Source organism: Callorhinchus milii, unplaced genomic scaffold (genome assembly GCF_018977255.1).
Source record: "Callorhinchus milii isolate IMCB2004 unplaced genomic scaffold, IMCB_Cmil_1.0 Scaffold14, whole genome shotgun sequence".
NCBI classification, from domain to species: Eukaryota; Metazoa; Chordata; class Chondrichthyes; order Chimaeriformes; family Callorhinchidae; genus Callorhinchus; species Callorhinchus milii.
Genome location: NW_024704755.1, coordinates 17,898,274 through 17,923,568, shown reverse-complemented (window position 1 = coordinate 17,923,568; position 25,295 = coordinate 17,898,274). Strand labels below are relative to the sequence as shown.

Here is a 25,295-nt window from a genome sequence, read left to right as displayed (position 1 = left end):
ATGGCGAGTGCTGTCAGGATGGGGCCTGGAGCTTCGTGTGTGAGCAGGATGTTACTGTGGAGTGTGCTCCTTTTCTGCTTTTCATTTCATTTCAAGACAGAAATGGGTAATTGTCATTTGAAACTTTTTACATACATTTTGCACAGACCGTACAGCACAATCCAACCTCTAGTCCCAACCAGTTCACACAAGCCCCCACATGCTGGTTACTCCCTCTCGCAACCTTCTACTCCCCTCTCCCTCATCTGAAGGTCTAGCTTCCTCTTAAATGCATCTGCACTATCTGATTCAACTACCACTTCAGACAGCAAGTTGCACAATCTCATATAGTCTGCATGAACTAGTTCCTCCTAAATTCTCTTTCAGATTCTCTTGTCATCTAATCAATACTGCTACCCCACTTCCTCTTTCCCCTCTATGTCCTTTAAAAATAATAAAAAGAATAATCCTTGCCTTATCATGTCTTCAAGCCGTCTCAAAACGCTTCACAAAATCTACTGGGAATTGAATTGACTGTAGATTTTGGGTGTAAAACGCAGCAACCAATTGCGCATAGCAGTGTCTCACAAACAGTTGTGGATTGAGTTACCAAATTATTACTGTTTTTTTGAAGGGATTATTATTGCCAGAAAAGTGATTCGCGAATCAACTAAAAACTGGGTTCCTACTTACTGCTGGGTAGACAGACGTGTGTGGAGTAAGGAAACGTTTCTAACTTTTCACCCTGCCTGAGAATCGAACCTAGGTCGTCTCACTTACAAGATGAATGCTCTAACCATTGAGCTATAGGACTCCAGAGTATATAGTACTCTGCAGTATTTAGTTGCCAATCATGTCCAGGTTGTAACCATGTTTCTGTTGATGTAATTTCATCCAATTCCTCTGTTGATTATGGCCTGCAGTTTCCAGGTTGTTCCCTTTGCTTTGTGCATTGCATTACAGCCATGAAACACATTGCTATTGTTACTGTCTTGCTAAGTTTCGCTAACACCTCCTGCTTTTCATTTTTATTATTCTCTTCATGTTTAAATTCTGCTGCCTTGTTCAGGTGTGGTCCGTCCATTTAATACAGTTAATGCCTGCCACAGGAAAGTCCTAAAATCTAAACCTTCCCTCCTGCACCATCTCTCCAGCATGCCATGTCTTCCTGATTTCACTATTACCTTCCCCAACATCTCCACTTCATCTCTGCCAACGGCTTCTCCTCCTGCCCTCATATTGTTATGTGCAGCATTCCTCAGGGCTCAGTCCTCTCCTCTTTAATATCGATGTGTTCCCGCTCGATGATGTCATCTGCAGGTATAACATCCACATGTATGTGAATGCTGGTAACACCCAATTCTATCTCTCTGCCTCCACCCTCGACCCCAGCATCACTGGTTGTCCTCATTGGTTGCTTGTCAAGTTCTGATTGACAGCTGTCTTTCTCCAGTTGAAGATTGGCAAGAATGAAACACTTCTGTTTGGTTCCTGTCATCGCCTTCTCATCTCAAGTGCTGACAGCAACGCTCTACATAGATGCACTCTTCACCTGACTGAGCTAGTACAGAACCTTGGCATTTTGTTCAACTTTCAACTGTCCTTTAAACCTCAAATCTGTGCCCATTCAGCTTTTGCCCACCTTCACAACATTCCTCCTCCACTATACATTAATGATTTGGACTCGGGAATCAGCAGTACAATTGCAAAATTTGCGGACAATACCAAATTGGAGGGAGCAGTTAATCCAGAGGAGGACAGCAACAAATTACAACAAGGCATTAATAAACTTGCTGAGTGGGCATTTAATGGCAAATGCATTTCAATGTAGAAAAGTGTGAGGTGGTACATTTTGGTAGAAGGAATAAGGAAATCGCATATATCCTGGAAAATAAAAACCTAATGGGGTAGAGGTGCAAAGGGACCTAGGGGTGTGTACAATTCACTAACAGTAGTAACACAGGTTAATAAGGCCATAAAAAAGGCAAACCAGAGGGATAGAAATGAAAAGCAGGGAAGTTATGGTAAACTTCTATAGAACCTTGATCAGACCACACTTAGAATACTGTGTGCAGTTCTGGTCCCCATATTATAGAAGGGTTGTAGAGGCCCTGGAGAGGGTGCAAAGGAGATTCACAAGGATGATCCCAGAACTGAGAGGTTATACCTATCAGGAAAGGCTGAACATACTTGGACTCTTTTCTCTTGAAAGGAGAAGGATAAGAGGTGACCTGATAGAGGTCTTTAAAATGATGAAAGGTTTTGATAGGGTCGACATAGGGAAAATGTTTCCACTTGTGGGGGAGACCAAAACCAGGGCCATCAATATAAAATACACCAATAGATCAAATAGGGAAGTTAGAAGAAATTTCTTCACACAGAGAGTGGTGGGAATGAGGAACATTCTACCACAAGGAGTTGTTGAGGCAAATAGCATATTTAAGGGGAAGTTAGAGAGATACATGAGGGAGAAAGGAATAGAAGATTCTGCTTGAAGGCTTAGTTGAGGAAGTGCAGGAGGAGGCTCATGTGGAGCATATACACCGGCACAGACCAGTTGGGCCGAATAGCCTGTTTCTGTGCTGTATATTCTAATGTATACTATCTTTCTCTGCTCAGGCTGCCAAAACTCTCATCCATGCTTTCATCACATCTAGACTACACCAACTCACCAGATTTCTCAACTATTCGCTCCACAACAATAAATTACATTTGTATAGCGCTTTTCATGTTGGGAGGAGTCTATAACCCTATCATCCCCACCCTCGCCCAGTTCCATTGGTTCCCCATCCCCCAGAGGATGCAGTTGAAGATCCTCATCCTCACTTTTAAATCCTTCCAGTCTTGCCTTACTGGGACCTTCTAAACCACCAACTTACTCTGATGGGTGGGCACTGGCCTATTTCAGCCTCTGCCCCCAACCGCTGCAATTCCATCCCACAGTCCCTTTGTCTCGCCCCTTCCCTCACCTCTTTCAAGGTTCATCTTGAGACCTTCGACTGCACCTTCACCTTCAGTCCCCCTGAGACTTCTGTATGTGATGGAATGTCCCCAGCTGCTCCTCAAGCTCAAGTGCATGCGGCTGGGTATTCATCACACGTCAGGCATTTCCTGTCCAAAACATGGAAGAGCTCTCCCTCCATTACTCTAATAAAAGGTCACAACTTCAACATGTCTTCTCTAGCCAAAAAAGGGCTAACATAAGAACATACAAATTTGCTAGGCGAAAGAAGACCAAGGTCCATCTTGTTTCGCCCACAAAATATACAGTCGATTCACTTTACAGTATTTTCTGTGAAGAGCTTTGAGACATCTTGGAAGACGTGATAAGGTATGGTATCAAATGGAAGTATTTTTTAATTTTATTTAGGTTCGCCTTCCATCATCCTGGCAATTGCGTGACATGTCATGTTCCAAACTATACACTGTATCCCAAGATATTATTTTCTAGCGGAAATCTCTCTCATTTGTTTTTGAAACATATGACATTTTTTTGCTTCTACCGTCTTCCTAGGAAGTCTGTTCCATAAGTTACCACTCGTTCACTGAAGTAGTGTTTCCCCAGATTTGTTTTGCATTTACTGCCCTTCAATCCCAATCTTCTGGTTCTAACCCCTCCTTAACCTATCCAGTCTATTTTGATAGCAATAATCTACCAGCCCTGGTATCTTCTCAGTAAACTCAGGCTCTACTCTTTCCATTAAAGCCTTCAGCTCCCCTCTCGACTCTCTTCCCCCTCCTCGCTCCCTCCCTTCCCTCCCCTCATCCTGACCATTTCCCCCCTCCTTGCTCCCTCCCTTCCCTCCCCTCACCCTGACCATTTCCCCAATGCTCGGGTCATGACCCAACTGTGCAGCGCCTTGGGACGTCCTCCTGACGTGAAAGGCGCTTTATAAATGGAATCTTGTTGTTGTTGTTGTTTGTGGAGATGTTTTTGTCCTGATTTTCAGGCTGTCGCCGGGTGTGGTGGAGCTGATGATCTTTGTGATGTTCTATTGACAGTTGTTTCTGGGAGTGATTTCACAGTTTGTGGAAGGTTATCGAACAGCATGAAAACATTCCATCTATGCACTAGAGGACCTTCATGCACAATCAATCTGACGTTATCAGAAAACAAGGTTAATGTATACATTGGTGATGGCAACAATTACTCAAATACCGAAACAATCATTACCAAAAACCCTTTAAGCAACTTCTGCTTCACTTGGTCTGCAAACATGAAGAACTACACCATCAGCTCAGAGAATATCCTGAATGTGACAGGCTCCTTAGATAATATGTCAGTGTACAGGAGGTGTGAGAATTTCACCCTCACAAACAGCTTCAACAACAGCGTTGGCAACTTCAGCTACATGAGAATGTTCAATCTGAATTCCATTAAGTTTTTAAAAGCAAGTAGCTTGACATTTCAAGGATCTAACACCTCCTCAGGTGGTAAGTATAATATTCAAGGCCTGATTTGAATCTCATTATCTGAGTGCTGTGGATAAGCTCTTTCTAACATCCAATAAACATAAATAAATAAATAAACAATAAACACTTGGTAAAATCCTTTCTGTTGTAAGATGGAGAGTGCCAGGTTTCCTGGCTGCTCAATGGACCCAGTAACGTAATAATAATAATCTTGCTTGTGATACAACGCCTTATCACGTCTTCTAGACGTCTCAAAGTGTTTCACAGAATATACTGTAAAGTGAATTGTATATTTGTGGGCAAAATGTGGCACTAATTGCACACAGCACCGTCCCACAACCAGTCGTGTATTGAAGTAACCGATTTATTATTATTTTTGAAAGAATTACTACGCCAGGAAAAGTGATCCACTAGTCGCCTAACAATTGGGTTCCTACTAACTGCTGGTAAACAGAGACGCGTGGAGTAAGGAAACTTGCCTAACATTTCTCCCTGCCGGGAATCGATCCCAGTTCTCTCACTTGCGAGGCGAGAGCTCCAACCATTAAGCTTCAGGACTCCAGGATGTCAGAATCAAGCCGGTGACAGTCTCTAGTGATGGGTTCCACATATGTCAGACACCTGGCAGACAAAAAAAAACTTTGTGTTTGTGTTGAATGAAATGAATCTTTGGCAATCATTAACCACCTTTTTCTGTTTAGATGCAGATCCAGATGAGTGTGAGCAAATGGCAAACAGGATAAAGGATGCTGCTGAAGCATTTGTGGGAAACTTGAATGAACCTAATTACATTTCTCAGTTTATGATATTAATGCTCAGCAACATGGTGAACAGATGTGGAGATCAGATTTCTAACATGTAGGTACAGCACAACCAGTCCCCACCAATACTAGAGAAGCTTTCAAGCTTCACCATCATTCTCCAAGCGCTGGCTTTACACCAAGAGTCCACATTCAGCACTTACCAACAACTTGAAGAATTTCAGTGGGAGTTAGAGTAAGGTCAGGGCTGAAGAGTTAAAGTGTCGGTCAGTGAATGGTGTGAGGGAGAGCCATAATGTCATGGAATGGCAGAACAGGCTCGAGGGGCTGAATGGCCTTCTCCTGTTCCTATGTTCCTGTGAGAGCTTAAGGTCAAACCAAATGCGCAGGTAAGCAGTGGTTTTGTGAGTTTGAGAGAGGCCGATTTTGACAGGGCTTTGACATTGTGCATAGGAAAATCCTATTCCCACTGTGGTGTGGGGAGGGGGGGTGGTTCCAGGGGTGGGGAGGTGGGGAAAGAAGGAGGCAACATTACCGAGAGCAGCAATTATGTAATCTGAGTCTTCTCTGCTTTAAAGAAACATCTCACGGGGTAATTTATAGACATAAATTATTATTATTATAAAAAAGATGCCGAGAGGGACTGAAAAAGTAAGGTAGGACACTAGTGTCAAGAAAGGCAGCAGGACAAGAGGACAGGGGTGTGAAGGACAAAGTTAGGACAGGCACCAGGAAGCATTTCTTTCCAAATTAATTACTTGGGTCGGGAGGCAGGAGGACAGCGAGATGGTATTCTGAGATCAATGGGATTCAAATGCGTTTCTGAGATCAATGGGATTCAAATGCTTTTTGTCAGGTCATCGCGGATATTTGGATTTGTTGCAACAAGCTTCCCGCTACCTGTCCAGTGCGGAGGACCTGCCAGAGGGGCTTTGGCTCCACGGGAGCTGAGTGGGAAGGTAACTTCTCCCAGGGATTCCACTCCAAATCCTGGAGTGATCCAGGCTCTGAGTCAGACTGGCTGGTCTTTCCTGTACTCGAGAGCACGGCAAAGGGTTGACTCAATTCTGACACTCTTGGCAAGCACATCACCTTCGAGCTCGGTCAATCCAGACCCTGTTTCTTACCCTACCCCCCCAGTACCATATTACATTGAAACTTGGATGCAGAGCTTTGTGTACAGCATTGGTTTTATTCACAGTTTAAGTTAAAAGTACCACATTAGTGGTTTGTTTACAATGTGTACACGACTAACTGTGTTCTGTGTGCTGTCACACAGCTCCTTCTATTCCAGGATCCCCTTGTTTCTTAATCAGGTCACGAGGAAGGATCTTAACCGATTCAATAGAAGACAAGTCATTATTAACAATAATGTAACAAGTTTAATAATGTTATTTCCTCTTCATGGGTTTTATGGAGTCAGCATTGAAAGCAACAGCAGCTTGGTAAGTAAAAGACAAAATGTAGGAGGGTGTGACGGGGAGTGTGACGGGGAGTGTGATGGGGAATGTTGAGGGGGGGGAGTGTGGGGGCAAGTTTGGGGGAGAGTGTGGGGGGAAGTTTGGGGGGAGTATGGGGGGAGTGTGGGGGGAAGTTTGGGGGGGAGTGTGGGGGATGTGATGGGGAGTGAGATGGGGAGTGTGAGAGTTGTAATGGGGAGTGTGGGAGGGTGTGAAGGGGAGTGTGACGGGGTAAGTGTGACGGGGGAAGTGTGATGGGGAGTGTGACGAGGAGTGTGATGGGGTGTGTGTGGGGGGGGGGGAGCGTGGAGGGAAGTTTAGTGGGGAGTTTGTGGGGAGTGTGGGGGAAGTTTGGGGGGAGTGTGGGGGATGTGATGGGGAGTGAGATGGGGAGTGTGGGGGGGTGTGTGTGGGGGGGAGCGTGGAGGGAAGTTTAGTGGGGAGTTTGTGGGGAGTGTGGGGGGAAGTTTGGGGGGGAGTGTGGGGGATGTGATGGGGAGTGAGATGGGGAGTGTGAGAGTTGTAATGGGGAGTGTGGGAGGGTGTGAAGGGGAGTGTGACGGGGTAAGTGTGACGGGGGAAGTGTGATGGGGAGTGTGACGAGGAGTGTGATGGGGTGTGTGATGGGGTGTGTGGTGGGGGAGGAGTGTGGGGGGAAGTTTGGGGGGGAGTGTGGGGGGATGTTTGGGGGGAGTGTGGGGGGAAGTTTGGGGGGGGAGTGTGGGGGATGTGATGTGGAGTGTGACGGGGAGTGTGGGAGTTGTGATAGGGCATGTGAGGGTGTGACGGGGAGTGGACGGGGAGTGTGACGGTGGAAGTGTGACGGGGGAAGTGTGACGGGGAGGGTGGGAGGGTGTGACGGGGACTGTGATGAAGTGTGTAATGGGGAATGTGGGGGGGTTAATGGGGAGTGTGACGGTGAGTGTGTGGGGATGTGTGTGGGGGGAGAGTGTGGGGGATGTGATGGGGAGTGTGACGGGGAGTGTGGGGGTTTGATTGGGAGTGTGACGGGGAGTGTGACGGGGAGTGTGAAGGGGAGTGTGAGGGGGAGTGTGACAGGGAGTGTGACACGGAGTGTGTGAGGGTTGTGATGGGGAGTGTGACGGGGAGTGTGACGGGGAATGTGAGGGGGAGTGTGATGGGAAGTTTGACGGGGAATGTGGAGGTTGTGACGGGGAGTGTGACGGGGACTGTGATGGGGAGTGTGGGGGTTTGATCGGGAGTGTGACGGGGAGTGTGACGGGGAGTGTGACATGGCATGTGATGGGGAGTGTGATGGGGTGTGTGACGGGGAATGTGAGGGGGAGTGTGATGGGAAGTTTGACGGGGAATGTGGAGGTTGTGACGGGGAGTGTGACGGGGACTGTGATGAGGTGTGTGATGGGGAGTGTGGGGGTTTGATCGGGAGTGTGACGGGGAGTGTGACGGGGAGTGTGACATGGCATGTGATGGGGAGTGTGATGGGGAGTGTGACGGGGAGTGTGGGAGTTTGATCAGGAGTGTGACGGGGAGTGTGATAGGGTAGGTGACAGGGAGTGTGATGGGGAGTGTGACGGAGAGTGTGATTGGGAGTGTGACAGTGTGATGTGCTGTGTGATGGGGAGTGTGTGCTCTCTCTGACGATGGGGAGTGCGAGTGCTTTCTGGAGAGACTTCTTTTCTTTGGACTTCAGTGAGTCCTCAGTTTAATATCTTGCTCAGAAATTTTGAAAGCAATGTACTGGTGTCAGCCTTGATGATGAGCTCAAGTATTCCTATCACAACATCACAGGGTTGTTTCAAATGAAGAAAGCCTTCGCCCATTAGATTTAATGCTTCCGTTACATCCACCCCATATCCTCCCATTACAGCTGTGATGTTTGAGGCCAGGACACTGGACTCATTTGAGAAATCCACTCGATGCTGTGATTGGAGGAAGGGCGGGGATTTTCGAAAGATGAGATCAGATGGGCCGAAGGATCTTTTTCACATGAACTCATCTTGTGATCTGTATATTTAAAATCAGTCTGGGGTCTAGAGCTATAAATAATAATCCTTGCATTTGAAATAGTGCCTTATCATGTCTTCAAGACGTCTCAAAGCAATACTGTAAATTTAATTGACTGTATATATTGTGGGCGAAACACAGTAGCCAATTATGGACAGCAGTGACCCACAAACAGTCATAGATTAAGTGACCAAATGTTATTTTTTTTGAAGGAATTATTCCCCCAGGAAAAGCGATCCTCTAATTGACTAACAACCAGGTTTCTTCTTACTGCTGGTTAACAGAGGCGTGTGGAGTAAGGAAACTTGCTCAACTTTTCGCCCTGTGCTGGAATCTAACCCAGATCTCTTGCTTGCAAGGCGAGTGCTCTAACCACTGAACTACAGGAATTCACTGTGTCAGCCGAGACTGTGAGCTCAAATATTCCCATGTTGAGACATTTCAGAGGAAAGCTACATAATTAATCTCTGTAATGTTCCAAGCTTTATCGAACAGTTTAAGTGAGAAGAAGGAACATTTGTAGTGAATTTTCTGTGGAGAAGAAAACTGAACTGATCTTTATTGTTGATAGATAACTTTCAATCGAACAGAAACAGTGAAGAATCCAACAATTGAGATTACCATTAATAAAGATGTCCAGATGAATGAACCGTTTAACATTGTGTCAACCCTTTACAAAGGAACAGCTTTTTTCCAGGTAATCATTCGACCGTTACTGTAACCAATATAAACACAGAAGTGTTGGGAACCCTCAGCAGGTCAGGCAGCATCTATGGAGAGAGGAAAGTGAGTTAACGTTTCAGGTCGATGACCTTTGGTCCACATCCCCTCCCTCCCTGTCAATCCTCCCCCACCCCACCCTCGTCTCACACATTCCTCCACCACAATCGTCCCCTCCGCATTGGCTTACAAAATGTCCGCTCCCACTCCAGTAAAACGCTCACCATCCAAGACCTCATTGTCGAGGAAATCATCAACATTCTCACCCTCACTGAAACCTGGATAACACCAGGCAACACCTTCCCCCTGACAGAGACCACACCACCCGGCTACACCTTCCACCATACCTAACTGCCGTGGTGGCAGCTTGGCTCTAATCTCCCGGTCTCCTTATTCCTCTGGAATCTTCCCCTCCCTTGAGCACCTTACCCTCTAGCAACCCTCCTCCACCTTCCTCTCAGACATCTCCACCTTCCTAGCTTCCCTCTCCCTCTGCTCTGAACACCCCAGGTTCCTTTTCTCTACCACTAATCACATCCTCTGTCCACCTTCCAATCCTTGCCTGTACTCTCCTCCAATTCTAACTGCAAGGAGATGTTGGACTTCCTTGAGTCGAAAATCAAGCCAATTTGTTTGGCTACCTCTCCCCCGTCTACTGCTACCCCCTCCCCACCTCCCCGTCACTCCCGGCCCCTACCCATCCCTTCCTACACACCTTCGACCCCGTCTCCTCCTCTACCTTCACCTCCATCATCTCAAAAATGAAGCCAACCATATGCTCCCTCGATCCCATCCCCACCCCTCTCCTCACTTCCCACTCCATCTCCTATCCCCTCTTTGAACTGACATCATCAACCTTTCCTTATCCACTGGCATTGTTTCCACCCCCATAAAAACAGCTGTCATCACGCTCAGCCTCAAAAAACCTTCCCTGGACCCAACAACAACAACAAGATTCCATTTATAGAGCACCTTTCACGTCAGGAGGACGTCCCAAGGCGCTGTACAGTTGGGTCAGGACCCGAGCAGGGGGGAGATGGTCAGGGTGAAGGGAGGGAAGGGAAGGAGCGAGGAGGGGGTAGAGAGTCGAGAGGGCAGCTGAAGGCTCAGTCAAAGAGAAAGGTCTTGAGACCGGCCTTGAAGGAGGAAAGGGAGGAAGCGGCGAAGGCACTGGGGGATAGAGTTCCAGAGCCTCAGGGCTGAGAGTGCCAGATTTCACACAGGTGCATTCAGTGGCCAACACCTGGCTCTTCAGTGAGCGGAGGTGCATGGTGAACCAGGGGGAGGAGTGAGAGTAGAAGACAGTACGGGAGGTGATGGGGGCAAGAATGTCGAGTGTGGAGGAGAGGGTGTTGTGGAGGAGGGTGAGAGCAGAAGAGGGGTCAGTGAGGGTTGAAGGCCAGAGGGAGAGGAGTTCAGAGGACTCCAAGGCAGCGGTTAGGGATTGTGGGGGTAACTTCTTCCAGGGGCGGTAGAAGATGGTGGTGGGTCTGGTGGAGGTGGGGAGGGGGTGGAGGTGGTGAAGGAGATGAAGTGGTGGTCAGAGATGGCCTTGTCGGTAATAGTGACATCCGAGACACTGAGGCCCCGGGTGATCACCAAGTCGAGTGGGTGGCCGTGACTGTGAGTGGGGGAGTTGATGTGGAGGGAGAGGTTGAGCGAGGAGAGCAGGGAAGAGAAGTCTGAGGAGATGGAGCAGGAGGGGGTGAAGTGCAGGTTGAAGTCGCCCAGGATGATGAGGCGATCAGAGCAGAGGCAGAGAGATGTAAGGAGTGTCGAAATATCGGAGATGAAGGTGGGAGAGGTTTTAGGGGGCCGGTAGAGGAGGAGGATTTTAAGGGAGAGGAATGAGGGGTGGGAGAGGGTGAGGTGCTCGAAAGAGGGGAAAGAGCCAGAGGAGTAGGGGGATAGGGCAAGTGGTGTCCTTGAGATAAGGGCTACACCACCGCCACGGCGGTTGGGGCGAGGGATGTGGTGGGAGGTGTAGCCGGGTGGTGTGGCCTCCGTGAGGGGGAAGGTGTCGCCTGGGGTGAGCCAGGTTTCCGTTAAGGCCATGATATCAACGCTCTCATCAAGGATGAGATCGTTGATGACCAGGGCCTTGTTACAGAGGGAGCGGACGTTTTGTAGTCCGATGTGGAGGGAGCGGTTGACAGAAGGGTGTGTGGGAGGGGAGGGGGGTCCAGGTTGTGAGGCAGGGGTGGGGGAAATGGGGATGAGGGAGGAGAGGTTGGCTCCCCGGGTCTGTGTCCGGGGTGGGTGGCGAGTGTGGTGGGGAATGGGGCAGTCGGTGTGGCTGCTGCTGGACAGCCAACGCCGAGTGCCGCGGTGAGCCCGGCGGAGGATTCCCAGACTGGAGCAGAGGGAGGTTGTGGGAGGGTCAAGTGGGGATAGAAGGCGAGAGGGACGGAGAGAGAGGAGGATAGAGCGGAAGAGATGCAGAAGGGGGAGGGTTTGGGGGTAGACGAGGTGGGGGGGGGGTGAGGGGGCTTGGGTCAAAGCGGCAGCCATAGTGCGCACGTGGGGACCGGGAGCGAGCGGTCAGGTTGATGGCATTATCCCATAGGCTGGGGCTGGGGCAGCCAACCCAACAGGACCATTGTGGGCTCTGAGCTCTGGGGGGGAGGGGGGGGGTGCAGAGGGTTTTTTTTTTGTTGCGCGCGCACACTCCTGAAAACTAAACTATGACGTCAGCGGTTCCCCCGCTCCGCCCCCACCTGTTCCCTCCTCAGCCCCACACCCCCCCCCCAGCTGGACTCCCTGCCGCGTCGAGTTTAAATACCTGAGAGGTAGGCCCAGGCTCCTCCCCGCGCTGTCCTGCTGCCGCTCCCCGACCCATCTCTATTCTCCAGTTATCGCCCCATCTCCAACCTCCCATTCTTCTCCAAGGCCCTGGAATGTGTTGTCGCATCCCAGCTTCACTCTTTCCTCTCCCGCTATTCCTTCTATAAACCCCTCCAATTGGGTTTCCGTGCTGCCCACAGCCCTGGTCAAAGTCACTAACGACATTCTGAACATCTGCGACCAGGGCTCCCTCTGTCCACGACCTTCGCAACCACATCATTCCCACCCTCGCTCAGCTTCGCGACCACATCACTCCCACCCTCGCTCACCTCCACTGGCTCCCCATCCCCCAGAGGATCGAATTCAAGATCCTCATCCTCACCTACAAGCCCATTCACGGCCTCGCTCCCTCCTACCTCTCCGACCTACTATCCCCCTACTTACCTGCCCATACCCTCCGTTCCTCTGGCTCCGATCTGCTCCACATCCCCCGTCCCAACCGCCCTACCATCTGTGGTCGGGCCTTCAGCCTCTCAGCCTCGAGGCTCTGGAACTCTATCCCCCAGTGCCTTCGCCGCTTCCTCCTTTTCCTCCTTCAAGGCCGGTCTCAAGACCTTTCTCTTTGACCGTGCCTTCAGCTCCCCTCTCGACTCTCTACCCCCTCCTCGCTCCCTCCCTTCCCTCCCTTCACCCTGACCATTTCCCCCTCCTCGCTCCCTCCCTTCCCTCCCCTCACCCTGACCATTTCCCCCCTCCTCGCTCCCTCCCTTCCCTCCCCTCACCTTGACCATTTCCCCCCTCCTCACTCCCTCTCTTCCCTCCCCTCACCATTTCCCCCCAATGCTCGGGTCCTGACCCAACTGTACAGCTCCTTGGGACGTCCTCCCGACGTGAAAGGCGCTCTATAAATGGAATCTTATTGTTGTCCCCTTGTCCTCCTCGACCTCTCTGCTGCCTTCGACACTGTTGACCATTCTATCCTCCTCTATTGCCTTTTCTCTCAGCTCAACCTTCAAGGAGTTGTGTTTTCACTAATGGCTTCTCCTCCAGCCCCCGCACCATCATGTGTGGCATTCCTCAGGGCTCTGTCCTTGGTTCCCTCCTCTTCAACATCTATATAGTCCCTCTTAATGACATCATCCGTAGACATGGGGTCAACTTCCACAAGTATGCGGATGACACCCAACTCTCCCTCTCTGCCTCCACCCGCAACTCCAGGACCACTGCTGTCCTCATAGAATGTCCTACATCCCCCACATCCATACCATGACCCGCTCACCTTTCCCCACCTCCGCAACATTACCCAGCTCTGCCACTGTCTCTCACCCCAGGCCGCCTCATCTACGCATTCATCAGATCCAGGCACGACCAAGCAAACTCCCTGCTTGTTGATCTCCCCAACGTCTCCATCCACAGGCTGAGGTTATCCAGAATGTTGCAGCCCGTGTCCTCTCCCGCACAAGGATGCGCGAACTGGTGTGGGAGAGGATACGGACATCACCTCCATCCTCATCCGACTCCATTGACTTTCCATCACACAGAGGATACAGATCAACATCCTGGTCCTCACCTTCAAAGCTCTCCATGGCCTTGCTCTTCCCTACCTGTGTGGCCTCCTAACCAACCTATCCATTCCCTCTGCTCAATGGGCTCCAGCCTGCTTCACGTCCCCCACCTTGCCCACCGCACCATTGGCAAGTGGGCCTTCAGCCTCTCTGACCCCACTCTCTGGAACTCCATCCTACAGTCCCTCTGCCTCACCCCCTTCTTTGCTTCCTTCAAGACATGTCTCAAGTCCCTCATCTTCGACTGTGCCTTCAGTTACCTTTTTACCTCTGCCCTCTCTGCCCTCTACCCCTCCAGCTCGGGTGTGGATCCCTGACTGTCCTGCACCTTGGGACATCCTCCCGACATGAAAGGCTCTGTACAAATGTAATTTGTTGTTTGCTGTTGCTGTTGTTATTGATGTGTGTGGGGGGCTGCTGGGGGTGATGCAGTGAGCTGGGGATAATAACGGTAATTTGTTATTTGTTGTTGTTTGCTGTTGAGCCATTGCGCACATCGATAAATTGAGTTTGGTGGATTTTCCTGAAATGAACTTTGCTCTGTTTCCAGGATGAATATAATACCTCTATTTTAAACAATCTTGTTGTTGACATTACTGTTGGGATTAGCAGCATTCATCTGAGAAACATCGTCAATATTACATTCCATCACCCTTTTAATGTGGTAAGATACATTTCTGTACATCATCAGATCCTCTTCCACTGAAATCAAACCCAATAATGTGTCCATTTATTTCTATTTCAGGGAAATCGTAATTGTGCTTTCTGGGAATTTAGTCCAACAGGTAAATGCCGTTTGTTTTAAAAAAATGCTTCATTAATCAGCTCCTGTTGAGTGAAAATGAGAGTAACTATTAAAGCATTAACACAGACTATTAAAATATTAATAAGACTAATACAATATAAACAATACCTTGTGTTGCAGGCTCCAGGGAGCAGGGCAACTGGAATATTTCGGGCTGCACCACACACAACTCCGAGTACACAACACAATGTCTCTGTGATCACCTGAGCTTCTTTGCAGTGTTGCTGGTGAGAGTACAATGCACAACATGGGACCTGATTGGCTCACAGAATGATCCACTGATTCCCTAATACACATTAAAATAACAATAATAGTCCTTGCATTTGATATAGCACCTTATTACCATCTTTTAGACATCTCAAAGTGCTTCACAGAATATACTGTAGTGTAATGCCTGTATATTTTATGGGCGAAACGCGGCAGAGCCAATTGCGCACAACACATCCTGCACATTAATAAACTGTTACACAATATTAGAGAATTAATCAGTAATAGTTATAAATACATTCATACATCAATGCAGCAATTTGAACAATATTAGTGAGCAATTTACAAAGATTATTCACTTCAATTTGGCTTGTTTTGAACCAATCTTCAGTGTGTTTGTGGTTGGGGTGGGTTGTGTGTTGGGATGGAAGCAGTTTGCTGCCACTTCTCACTGACTCTGTCTCTCCCCCAGGATGTTGGCCTGCCTCTGGACCCCAGTGTCGTCATCTCTTTGGAATTTATAACACTGATTGGCTGCACAATCTCTGCCGTGTTCCTGACCATTACCATCATCCACTACATCTACTTGAGGTCAGGTCATTTTACACCATCTCATCCCTCACACAGCTCCCAGCAACACTAACCTGATGTGTATAACATCCCTCATGTTGTATAATGTCATGGGGCCCTTTACAAAGATGGCATCTGACACCAAACGGGGAGGGGGGAGCTGACCATAGGTACGGTTCGATTTTGTGTGGTTCTGAAATCCTATTGGCACAGTGTGGCTTCCTGGATCTAAAAGGCATAAGATTATAACAGCAACAACAAGGAATGCTTGCCTTCAAGTATAAAGCCTCATCACATTATTTAGAGTCTCAAAGTGCTTTCCAGGATTTTTACTCTAAACATTTTTAGGTAAATGCAGCAAACAATTTGCACACAGCAATGTGGACAAAAAGTGAATACATTTTATCTGGAGGATTGTTGGCCAGGAAACTGGGAGAGAGAAACTCCTTTCTCTTTATTCCGGGATCTCTAATAGCTGCCTGAACAGGCACAGTTGGGATCTCGGTTTAACATGGCCCGAGAAGGATGGCACATCTCAAAATGTAACACTCACTCTTGCTATGCATTGGAGTCAGCTTCGTGGGCACTGAATTTACAACCTCCTGACAGAGAGGCCAGAGTCTTGCTGCTCAGTGTTAGAACACTCATCTCGCAAGCGAGAGGACACAGGTTTGATTCCTGGGAAGGGCAAAACCTTAGGCAAGGTTTCCTTACTCCACACTCCTCTGTTTACCTAGCAGTGAAGAGGGATTGGAGGATCGCTTTCCAGGGTTAATAATCCCACCCCACAATTTTTTTTAAAATAATAATTTGGTTATTCAATCCATGACTGTTTGTGTGACTCTGCTGTGAGCAATTGGCTGTTGCATTACACTATATTCTGTGAAGCACTTTGAGACGTCTTGAAGACACGATAACAACAACAAAATGACATTTATAGAGCACCTTTCACGTCAGGAGGATGTCCCAAATCACTGAACAGTCAGGGGTTGAGGCCTGAGAATGGGGGAGGGGTGGGGTAGGGTTGAGGGAAGGCAGAGAGGTTGGGAGGGCGATCAAAGGCACGATCAAAGAGAAGGGTCTTGAGGCTGGCCTTGAAGGAGGCAAGGGAGGAAAAGAGGCAAAGGGACCATGGGATGGTGGTGCTATACCACATGCGAGGATTATTTGGGATTATATATAGAGGCGAGAGTGCTACCAACTGAGTCAGCCTGATACCTAAAGGGTAATAAGGCAGCCTAATGTCAGGAGGAGAGGGGTCTGATGAACATGACAGCCTGGCACCTGTTATTCTCTAAACTTAAAAAAAAAGGGGGAGGTAATCGAGGTTCATGGATCTGAGCTGGCTTCGAGACAACATGCTTGTCAACAAACTGCTGTAATCAAGTCTACTCTTGGTGAAGGTCTAATCTGGTTCCTGAGCCAGCCAGGTCCACAGAACTCCAGGTAGTCCGAGCAGCACACAAAGCGGGCTCTCAGTAGTTGGGGGAGGGGGGGCACTAAACTTGGGGGGTTCATTGTGGTGGATGGGGCAGGCAGGGGGTTGTGTTTAACCTCACAAACAGGGACCAAACTGTTTAGAAACAAGAATACAGAATCTAACATGTGTCACCCGGAGTAGGGGATGGGTTTCAAAGAATCATTGAATCATAGAATTATACAGCACAGAAGGAGGCCATTCAGCCCATCGTGTCTGTTTCGGCTCTTTGAAAAGAGCTTCCAAATCAACCCCACTCCCCCGCGCTCTCCCCATAGCCCTGATCAACCCCACTCCCCCACTCTCTCTCCATAGCCCTGATCAACCCCACTCCCCCACTCTCTCTCCATAGCCCTGATCAACCCCACTCCCCCGCGCTCTCCCCATAGCCCTGATCAACCCCACTCCCCCGCGCTCTCCCCATAGCCCTGATCAACCCCACTCCCCCGCTCTCACTCCCCATAGCCCTGATCAACCCCACTCCCCGCGCTCTCCCCATAGCCCTGATCAACCCCACTCCCCGCTCTCTCTCCCCATAGCCCTGATCAACCCCACTCCCCCGCTCTCTCCCCATAGCCCTGATCAACCCCACTCCCCCGCTCTCTCTCCCCATAGCCCTGCAAACTTGTCCTCCACAAATAATTATCTAAGATCTCAAAGATGATCCAGTCAACCTGTTCCTTTCGCTGTGCTAAAAAGTTTTGTGTTCTGTGTTCTTTTGAAAGATAATGCTAAATTGTCTTTTTAGCTTGAAGAAACAAATTGATTCATTCAATAAGATCCACCTAAATCTGTGCATCTCTCTGCTCTTCCTGAACATCGACTTTCTGCTGATTAAGAAGCTGTCCTCATTACACATTGACTGGCTCTGCAAGGCTCTGGCCATCAGTCTGCACTACTTCTTCCTCAGCAGCTTTGTGTGGATGGGGGTTGAAGGCTTCCACCTCTACCTGCTCATCATCAAAGTGTTCCACACTCAAATAAACTGGTACTTGCTAAAGGCATCGCTCATTGCTTGGGGTGAGTGGACACATTCCCTGTGTTGTTCGCGCGGTACACATTCTGTCACAGTAAAACACTCAGTGATTGTCAGCCACTATTGTCAAGATGCCTCTGGTAACAGCTGCTCTCTTTCTTCTGACAGGTTTCCCAGCTATTGTCGAGGGTATTTCATTTGCTGTGAACCAGGAGATGTATGGTTACTACAACATCAGCAGCACCAACTCTGAGATGTGAGGGTGGGCGTGAGGGTATGGGTATGGATGAGAGTGTGGGTGGGAGTGAAGGTATGGTGCGGGTGTGGATGGGTGTGAGGGTGGGGGTGGGGGTGTGGGTGAGGGGGAATGTGTGGGTGGGGGAGTGGGTGCGGGCGGGGGTGCAGGTGCCGGTGAGGGTGGGGGTGTTGGGGTGGTTGGGGCTGGGTGTGGGGGTGAGCATGTGGTTGTGGGTGGAGGTGAGGGTGTGGGTGGGACTGAGGGTGAAGGTGGGGGTGAGAGTTGTGATAGGTGAGGTTGAGGGTGTGGGTGAAGGTATCGATGGGGGAGTGGGTGTAGGTGGGGCAACAACAACAACAACAAGATTCCATTTATAAAGCGCCTTTCACGTCAGGAGGACGTCCCAAGGCGCTGCACAGTTGGGTCAAGACCCGAGCAGGGGGGAAATGGTCAGGGTGAGGGAGGGAAGGGAGGGAGCAAGGAGGGGGGAAATGGTCAGGGTGAGGGGAGGGAAGGGAGGGAGCGAGGAGGGGGAAGAGAGTCGAGAGGGGAGCTGAAGGCACGGTCAAAGAGAAAGGTTTTGAGACCGGCCTTGAAGGAGGAAAGGGAGGAAGCGGCGAAGGCACTGGGGGATGGAGTTCCAGAGCCTGGGGGCTGAGAGGCTGAAGGCCCGACCACCGATGGTAGGGCGGTTGGGGCGGGGGACGTGGAGCAGACCAGAGCCAGAGGAACGGAGGGTACGGGCAGGTAGGTAGGGGGATAGTAGGTTGGAGAGGTAGGAGGGAGCAAGGCCGTGAATGGCCTTGTAGGTGAGGATGAGGATCTTGAAATCAATCCTCTGGGGGATGGGGAGCCAGTGGAGGCGAGCGAGGGTGGGAGTGATGTGGTCCCGAAGTCTGGTGCGGGACAGTACACGAGCTGCAGAGTTCTGAATGACCTGCAGCTTGTGGAGGGAGGTGGCGGGAAGGCCGACGAGGAGAGAGTTCCCATAGTCCAGCCTTGAGGTGACAAAGGCGTGAACCAGGGTTTCAGCAGCGTGAGGGGTGAGGTAGTGCCGTAGTCTGGCGATGTTCCGGAGGTGATGGAAGGCGGTGCCAGTTATGGCGCGGATGTGAGGGAGAAAGGACAGCTCAGGGTCGAACAAAACGCCGAGGTTCCTGACTGGCTTTGAAAGGTGGAGAGTGCAGCCTTGGATGCTGATGGTGTCGGTGCCTGAGGTGCGGAGGCGCTGACGTGAGCCAATCAGGAGGGCCTCAGTTTTTCGCACGTTGAGCTGAAGAAAGTTGTCTCTTGTCCAGGACTCGATGTCGGACAGACAGCTGTCAGGACATCGGTGGTCGTGGAGTTGAGAGTAGAGGAGGAAAGGTAGAGTTGGGTGTCATCCGCATACATGTGGAAGTTAACTCCATGTCTGCGGATGATGTCACCACAGGGGGAGCATATAGAGGGTGAAGAGGAGGGGACCGAGGACAGAGCCCTGAGGGACACCACATGAGACAGTGCAGGGGGTGGAGGAGAAGCCATTCGTCGAGACAAAGTGAAGACGGTGAGAAAGGTACGACCTAAACCATTCAAGGACAGTGCCTTGAAGGTTGAGGTGGGAGGACAAGCGGTGGAGTAGGATAGCGTGGTCGACCGTATCGAATGCTGCCGATAGGTCGAGGAGCACGAGGAGACAGAGGGAGCCCTGGTCACAGATGGTCAGGATATCATTGGTGACCTTGACCAGGGCAGTTTCTGTGCTATGGGCAGCACGGAAACCCGACTGAAGGGGTTCGAAAAGTGAATGGGTGGAAAGGAAAGAGCGCAGTTGGGAGGCGATGGGGCAGGGGGTGTGGTTGAGGATTGTGGTGGGTGGGGTTGAAGGTGTGGATATGGGTGAGGGTGGGGGTGAGGATGTGGGTGAGGATGTAGATGGCGTTTGGTGTGGAGGGGGTGTGATGGATGCAGAGGGTGTGGGTGGGGGTGTGGGTGGGGTGGGAGGGGGTGTGGGTGGGGTGGGAGGGGGTGTGGGTGGGGTGGGGCTGAGGGTATAGGTGGGGGTGAGGTTGTGTTTGGGGGTGAGGGTGAAGGTGTGGCTGTGCGTGAGGGGGAGGGTTGTGGTGGGTGGAGTCAAGGGTGAGGGTAGGAGTGAGTATGTGGGTGAGAGTGAGGATGTGGGTGTGGGTGGCGTGAGAGTTTGGGCGAGGGTGGGGGTGCAGGTGTGGGTAAGGGTGAGGGTGTGGTTTTGGATGGGAGTAAGGGTGGGAGTGTGGTTGGGTGTGAGGGTGGGGCTGAGGGTGAGGGGGGGGTGGGGGGGTGGATGGGGGTGTGGATGGGGGTGAGGGTTGGGGTGAGGGTGAGGATGTGATCTTTGCTGCTCTCTGCAGATGCTGGATAACCGATCACCTGGTGCAACACATCACTAACTGGGGCACGTTTGGTCTGGTTTTCCTGGGGAACACGATGATCCTGACGGTCACTCTGGTCAAGGTGTTGCAGTTGAAACGAGCAGATGCTCAGTACAAACAGGACTCTGGTAACTGCAAGTCCTTGTGCTCGGTGCTGAGCCTGAGTGTGCTGTTGGGCCTGACCTATGGAGTGGCCTTCTTCCAGTTCGGCTCCGGTCGAGTCTTCATTCTCTTCCTCTTCACCATCCTGAACTCCCTGCAGGGTTAGTCACTGTCACCGCTAACTGTACCCCCCTCCTCTAACCCCCACCAACTTGCACTTGCATGTCTCAGAGCGCTTAACATTGGCGTAGCCTGACTCTGAGCTGACTTGGTGAGGGGGTGTAGGATGGTGGTGGTGGGGGGAGAATGGAGGTGGCCATAAGCACAGTCAAAGAGAAGAGAGGAAGGTTTACAACCGGGACTTGAAAAAGGGGAGAGAGGGACCAAGGTGGAGGGATTGAGGGAGAGCGTTCCAGCATTTCGGGGCATAGTGGCTGAAAGCATAGCCTCTGATGGTGGAGTGGAGGGTGCAAACAACAACCAGTAAGATAAGGCAAAATACTGCAGATACTGGAAATCTGAAATAGAAACCAAAGTCGTTGGGAACCCTCAGCAGGTCAGGCAGCATCTATGAAGAGAAGGGACCCCGGAAGGGTCCTTACATTCAAATCCCTTCTCTCCATAGATGCTGCCTGACCTGCTGAATGTTCCCAGCGACTTCATTTTTTTAGAACCAGGAAGATACCAGCACAACAACTGATGAGATCAGGCCTCCACGTGGCCTTCTCCTTCTATCCCTTTCTCTCCCTCTCCCTTCCTCTGTCCCTCCCTCTCTCCATTCCTCCCTCTCCTTGTTGCTTTCTCACTCCGACGCTCTCTCCCTCCCTCCTTCCCTCCCTCTTCTCCCTGTAGTGCTCTGGGATTCCGCCCAGCGAGGAGAGCGCTATATAAATGCATTTGTTGTAGTTGTTGTAGGTGTTTAATCACAAACTTAAGGCCATCAGTTCGACCTGATCTTATTCTGATTCCTTTATCTGGTTCCAGGGTTTTTCATCTTCCTGTGGCATTGCTTGCTGACCATTCAAGCCAGAAAGTCCAAGAAGCAAAACTCATCAACGTCATAGAGGAAATCCCGGAATGTAGTGGCCCTCGTACACTCCGAGGCACCACAACCAGTGAAACTCACCCAGCAAAGCTCTTAACAGCATAATAATAATAATAATAATAATAATAATAATAATGCTTGTTGTGGCATCAACACACCTCAGCTCTCCTCTGCTATTTCCTCCCCACGCTTGACCAATCCCAATACGTTGACAGTTCCCCACTGCACCATCCTAGCAGTCGCTTGACATATCGTGTCCCAAACTATACAGTGTATCCCCAGATATTATTTTCCAGCAGAAATCTGTTTAATTTGTTCTTGAAACAAACAGCAGTTTCTGCTCCTACCGTCTGTCTCCCTCGGGAGCCTGTTCCATAAGTTTACTACTCGATCACTGAAGTAGCATTTCCACATCAATGCCATAACCTGCTCTGCCTTCCACCACCTCCGAAACATTGCCCTGAGTCCGCCAGTGCCTCAGGCCGCCGAAACCCTCATCCATGCATTTGTTACATCTAGGCTCAACTACGCCAATTCCCTGCTCGTCGGTTTTCCCAACTCTTCCCTCCACAAACTGCAGATCATCCAGAACTCTGCAGCTCGTGTCCTCTCCCGCACCAGGCTCCATGACCTCCTCATCCATTTCCTTGCCCGACTCCACTGGCTCCCCATCCCCCAGAGGATAGAGTTCAAAATCCTTCCGTTGATCCCTCATCCCCGTGTGAAAGGTGCTGTTTATTTAAGTTGTTGTTTTTGTTCTACCCTGAAGGAACTCTGTTTGAACTTCACCCTCCGCAATGTCCTTTCGCTCTAATACTGTATGGGAGTCTCTGATTAATGGTGCCGCCTCTCTGCCCCTGATCTGCACTGTGAGAGAGCTGTACCTGCCCGCCCTCAAGCCACATGGCAGTTAATGCTATAAGATTGCCATGAGTTTTCCCATTTTATTTTTGATGCTGTGTTTGCAGATAAACACTGGCCTGAACGGCTGCTCTGTCATATCTGTTCACTTTTCCTGCTCTCTCTGCTTTCTCTCTTTTTATATATCAGTTCATCGCCATGTATTAATCTCCAGATTTGCCCTGGCACATGGCACTCAGAGTAACGAGACATTTCAAAGTACTTCACTGTGAAGTGTTGTAATTGTGTGTTACATAGATATACGCAGCAACCAATTTGCGCAGAGTGATGTCTCACAAATAGCCATGGAATCAATGACTAATATGATGTGGGGGGAATTGTTGACCAGACACCGGGAGAAGGAAACTCCTTTCTCTTTTCCAATAGCGCTGCAGGATCTTAAATGTCTGCCTGAACAGGCAGACAGGATCTTGGCCATCCAAAGGACAGCGACACTTCCCCAGCGCTGCACTAGAATATCAGCTTAGTCTAAACTGAGTTCCAAGTCTCGACCTGGGGCTTTGTATTGGATACTAATTAATAAATAAGCACCGATTGACGAGGACCAATGGAAGGAGATCAGAAGGGAGAGAAAGCAGGCAGCAGGGAGAACTGAGCAGAGGATGTTTGGTGTGACTTGGAGACCTAAAATAAGAGTGTTCTACACACTTTGTTGAGAACGTGACACTGAACACACAACTATTAACTCAGATATGAGAGTGCTACCAACTGAGCCGGGCTGACACTTCCTCACTCCCTGAGAACTCAAGTTTGCTCCTGATTGTTCAATGTCAGATGCACTGGGCTGCACTGCTCTGAGCTATTGCTGTGTGGCCGCTTTCTCCTCGAGTGAGGGGTGACCACCTTGTGGAATAGAGCATTTAGGAGCTCCTCCCTTCTCTAATGGAGCAGAGCAATTGCAATCTTCTCTCAGGCTCTGGTTCTCACAAATGTCCAACCTGAGACACTTGGTGTTCTGGCCACTGGCTGCCTGTGCTGACCTGCCATTGGTGCTTAATTTACACACTATTGCCACCCCTTATGTTGCTAATCCCCACTGTCACAGAGCACGTGATTTGTGTTTACCAAAAAAAATAAACTGCAGAAAAGGGATTACAGAATAACAGCGTAAATAGTTGATTAAATATACTTAGTCCTTTGTAGTTGGTTAATTGCATGATAAAAGTAGAAAAATAAAATGATAAAAATACTCTGCCTTTTTTATTTATTTTCTCCTGACGTCACACAAGCCTTTTTTCTCGCACAGTATCTGTCCACACTGCTCCACTTCAACTTTGTCTCCCACAAAACAGTCACTACACTACACCACAGGACTGCTGATCTGAGGACTGTGATCCATTCCAATGCAGGTCAGGCTTGTGACATACAAGCCCTGTGTACAGCTGTCCTGCTTTATGGATCCTTTATAGATCTGAGCTCCCGGGGACCCAGGGAGAGGCTTCCACTGACCCATCTGCGAAGTCCAGGCCAAGCAGTGAGGTGGGTTTGTGACAAACACGGAAAGTGGCTATAGGGAGGGAAGGCTCCAGCTACACTGACCTGTCACTGAGCCTCTGGAGGTGGAGTTGGCTTCACAGTGGCCCCTCTATTTTCCAATGGATTAAGCAGCTGGTGCTGAGGCAGCCTGGTACATGGCACTGGACTTGGACCTCGAGAACATTAAGGCGACCGGCACATACTGTAAAGGTCCTCCCACCACCCTGAAGGCAGATGCCCGTCAGATAGCTGATGAGGAAACTCTGAGGCTTGGGCCACAGCTGCTGGAGGGTGTTACTTGGATCCCAGTTTGTGACATACGTTCGTACATCCAGCACCTGGAATCCATCTTGATTGGCTGCAGAGAGACCAGCAGCTGCTGCTTAAACTCCACACCTCCAACAGATGGCACTATTGCTCAATGGGAAGCCTGAGCTGCGGACTGGAAGATGGTGGCAATGCTCTCATGCATTTCTACAGGAACCGGGAGGCATCAGAGAACAGGATGAGAGCCGAGCAACCTGCCCTGTGCCGAGGCTGCAAGTGGTAAGTGGCCAGAGCCAAGGCCGTGGGTGAACAAACAGTCAGTGACCGGTGAGAGGAGGGGGCCAAGGATGGAGCCCTGGGGTACACCACAGGTGACCAGGCAGGTGTAGGAGGAGAAACCATTTGAACAGACAAAGCGTCAAACTCAGCAGAGAAGTCCAGGAGGACACAGAGATAGGACGTCATTTGTGACATTGACAAGCGCCATCTTGTCAAGGTCACTGCGAGCAGCCGAGTGAGAGGCCAAGGCAGTAGCTGGCGAGAGGCCAAGGGCTCAGTGTCTCCAGGTGAGGAGGTTCCAGGTGAGGAGGTTCCAGGTGTGGCAAAGCCATTTCAAAATTTCCCACCTGTACCACGTGTTTATTTCACAGTAAGAATATATTCACAGCAGATTGAAACAGTAAACAATGGCAAGAAGATCAATGCATATTGTTCCCCACAAAAAGAGAATTCTGTCCGGCACTCCTGATAATTTAAACACAATTTATACTTAACATATTTGTGAATTGATGTGGTGATCGTATCCCCATGGAGTGTGTTCAGGCACAATGTTTGGTGATTGTGTGGTTGGAAGACCAATAGATTTCATCTGAGGAGTGACACATACATCTATTGAGAAAGCTGACTCTAGCGCCACACCCCGAGTGACGCATCCCAGAGGGGGAGTGGGACACACATCGACTGTCAATGTGCCAATAGCCAACACATTCACTGTCTATCCGGGACCGCGGTTTAACGTTGTTAAACACAAAATACCTTCAACAGAGAGCAAAAGGGTTGAAAAGAACACGTTTCTGGCTCAGCTTAATGGCAATTCTGAATTTGTTTCAACTACTTCAGGAATAATAAAATATTTAAAGCTGAAATCAGTATC

At 49.8% G+C, this 25,295-nt stretch overlaps 1 protein-coding gene across 1 annotated transcript; it reads left to right on the top strand.

Annotated features, from left to right (window-relative positions):
* Positions 1–21,753, top strand: LOC103190640 (adhesion G-protein coupled receptor G5-like). Its single transcript, XM_007911497.1, has 13 exons — positions 1–106; positions 3,982–4,413; positions 5,094–5,250; positions 6,433–6,598; positions 9,171–9,296; positions 14,219–14,332; positions 14,414–14,453; positions 14,594–14,700; positions 15,153–15,271; positions 17,476–17,747; positions 17,872–17,959; positions 20,311–20,594; positions 21,418–21,753. The coding sequence occupies exons 1-13, from the start codon at positions 1–3 to the stop codon at positions 21,495–21,497; spliced, it is 2,091 nt and encodes a 696-aa protein (XP_007909688.1). The 3' UTR covers positions 21,498–21,753.
* Positions 21,754–25,295: the final 3,542 nt, after the last annotated feature.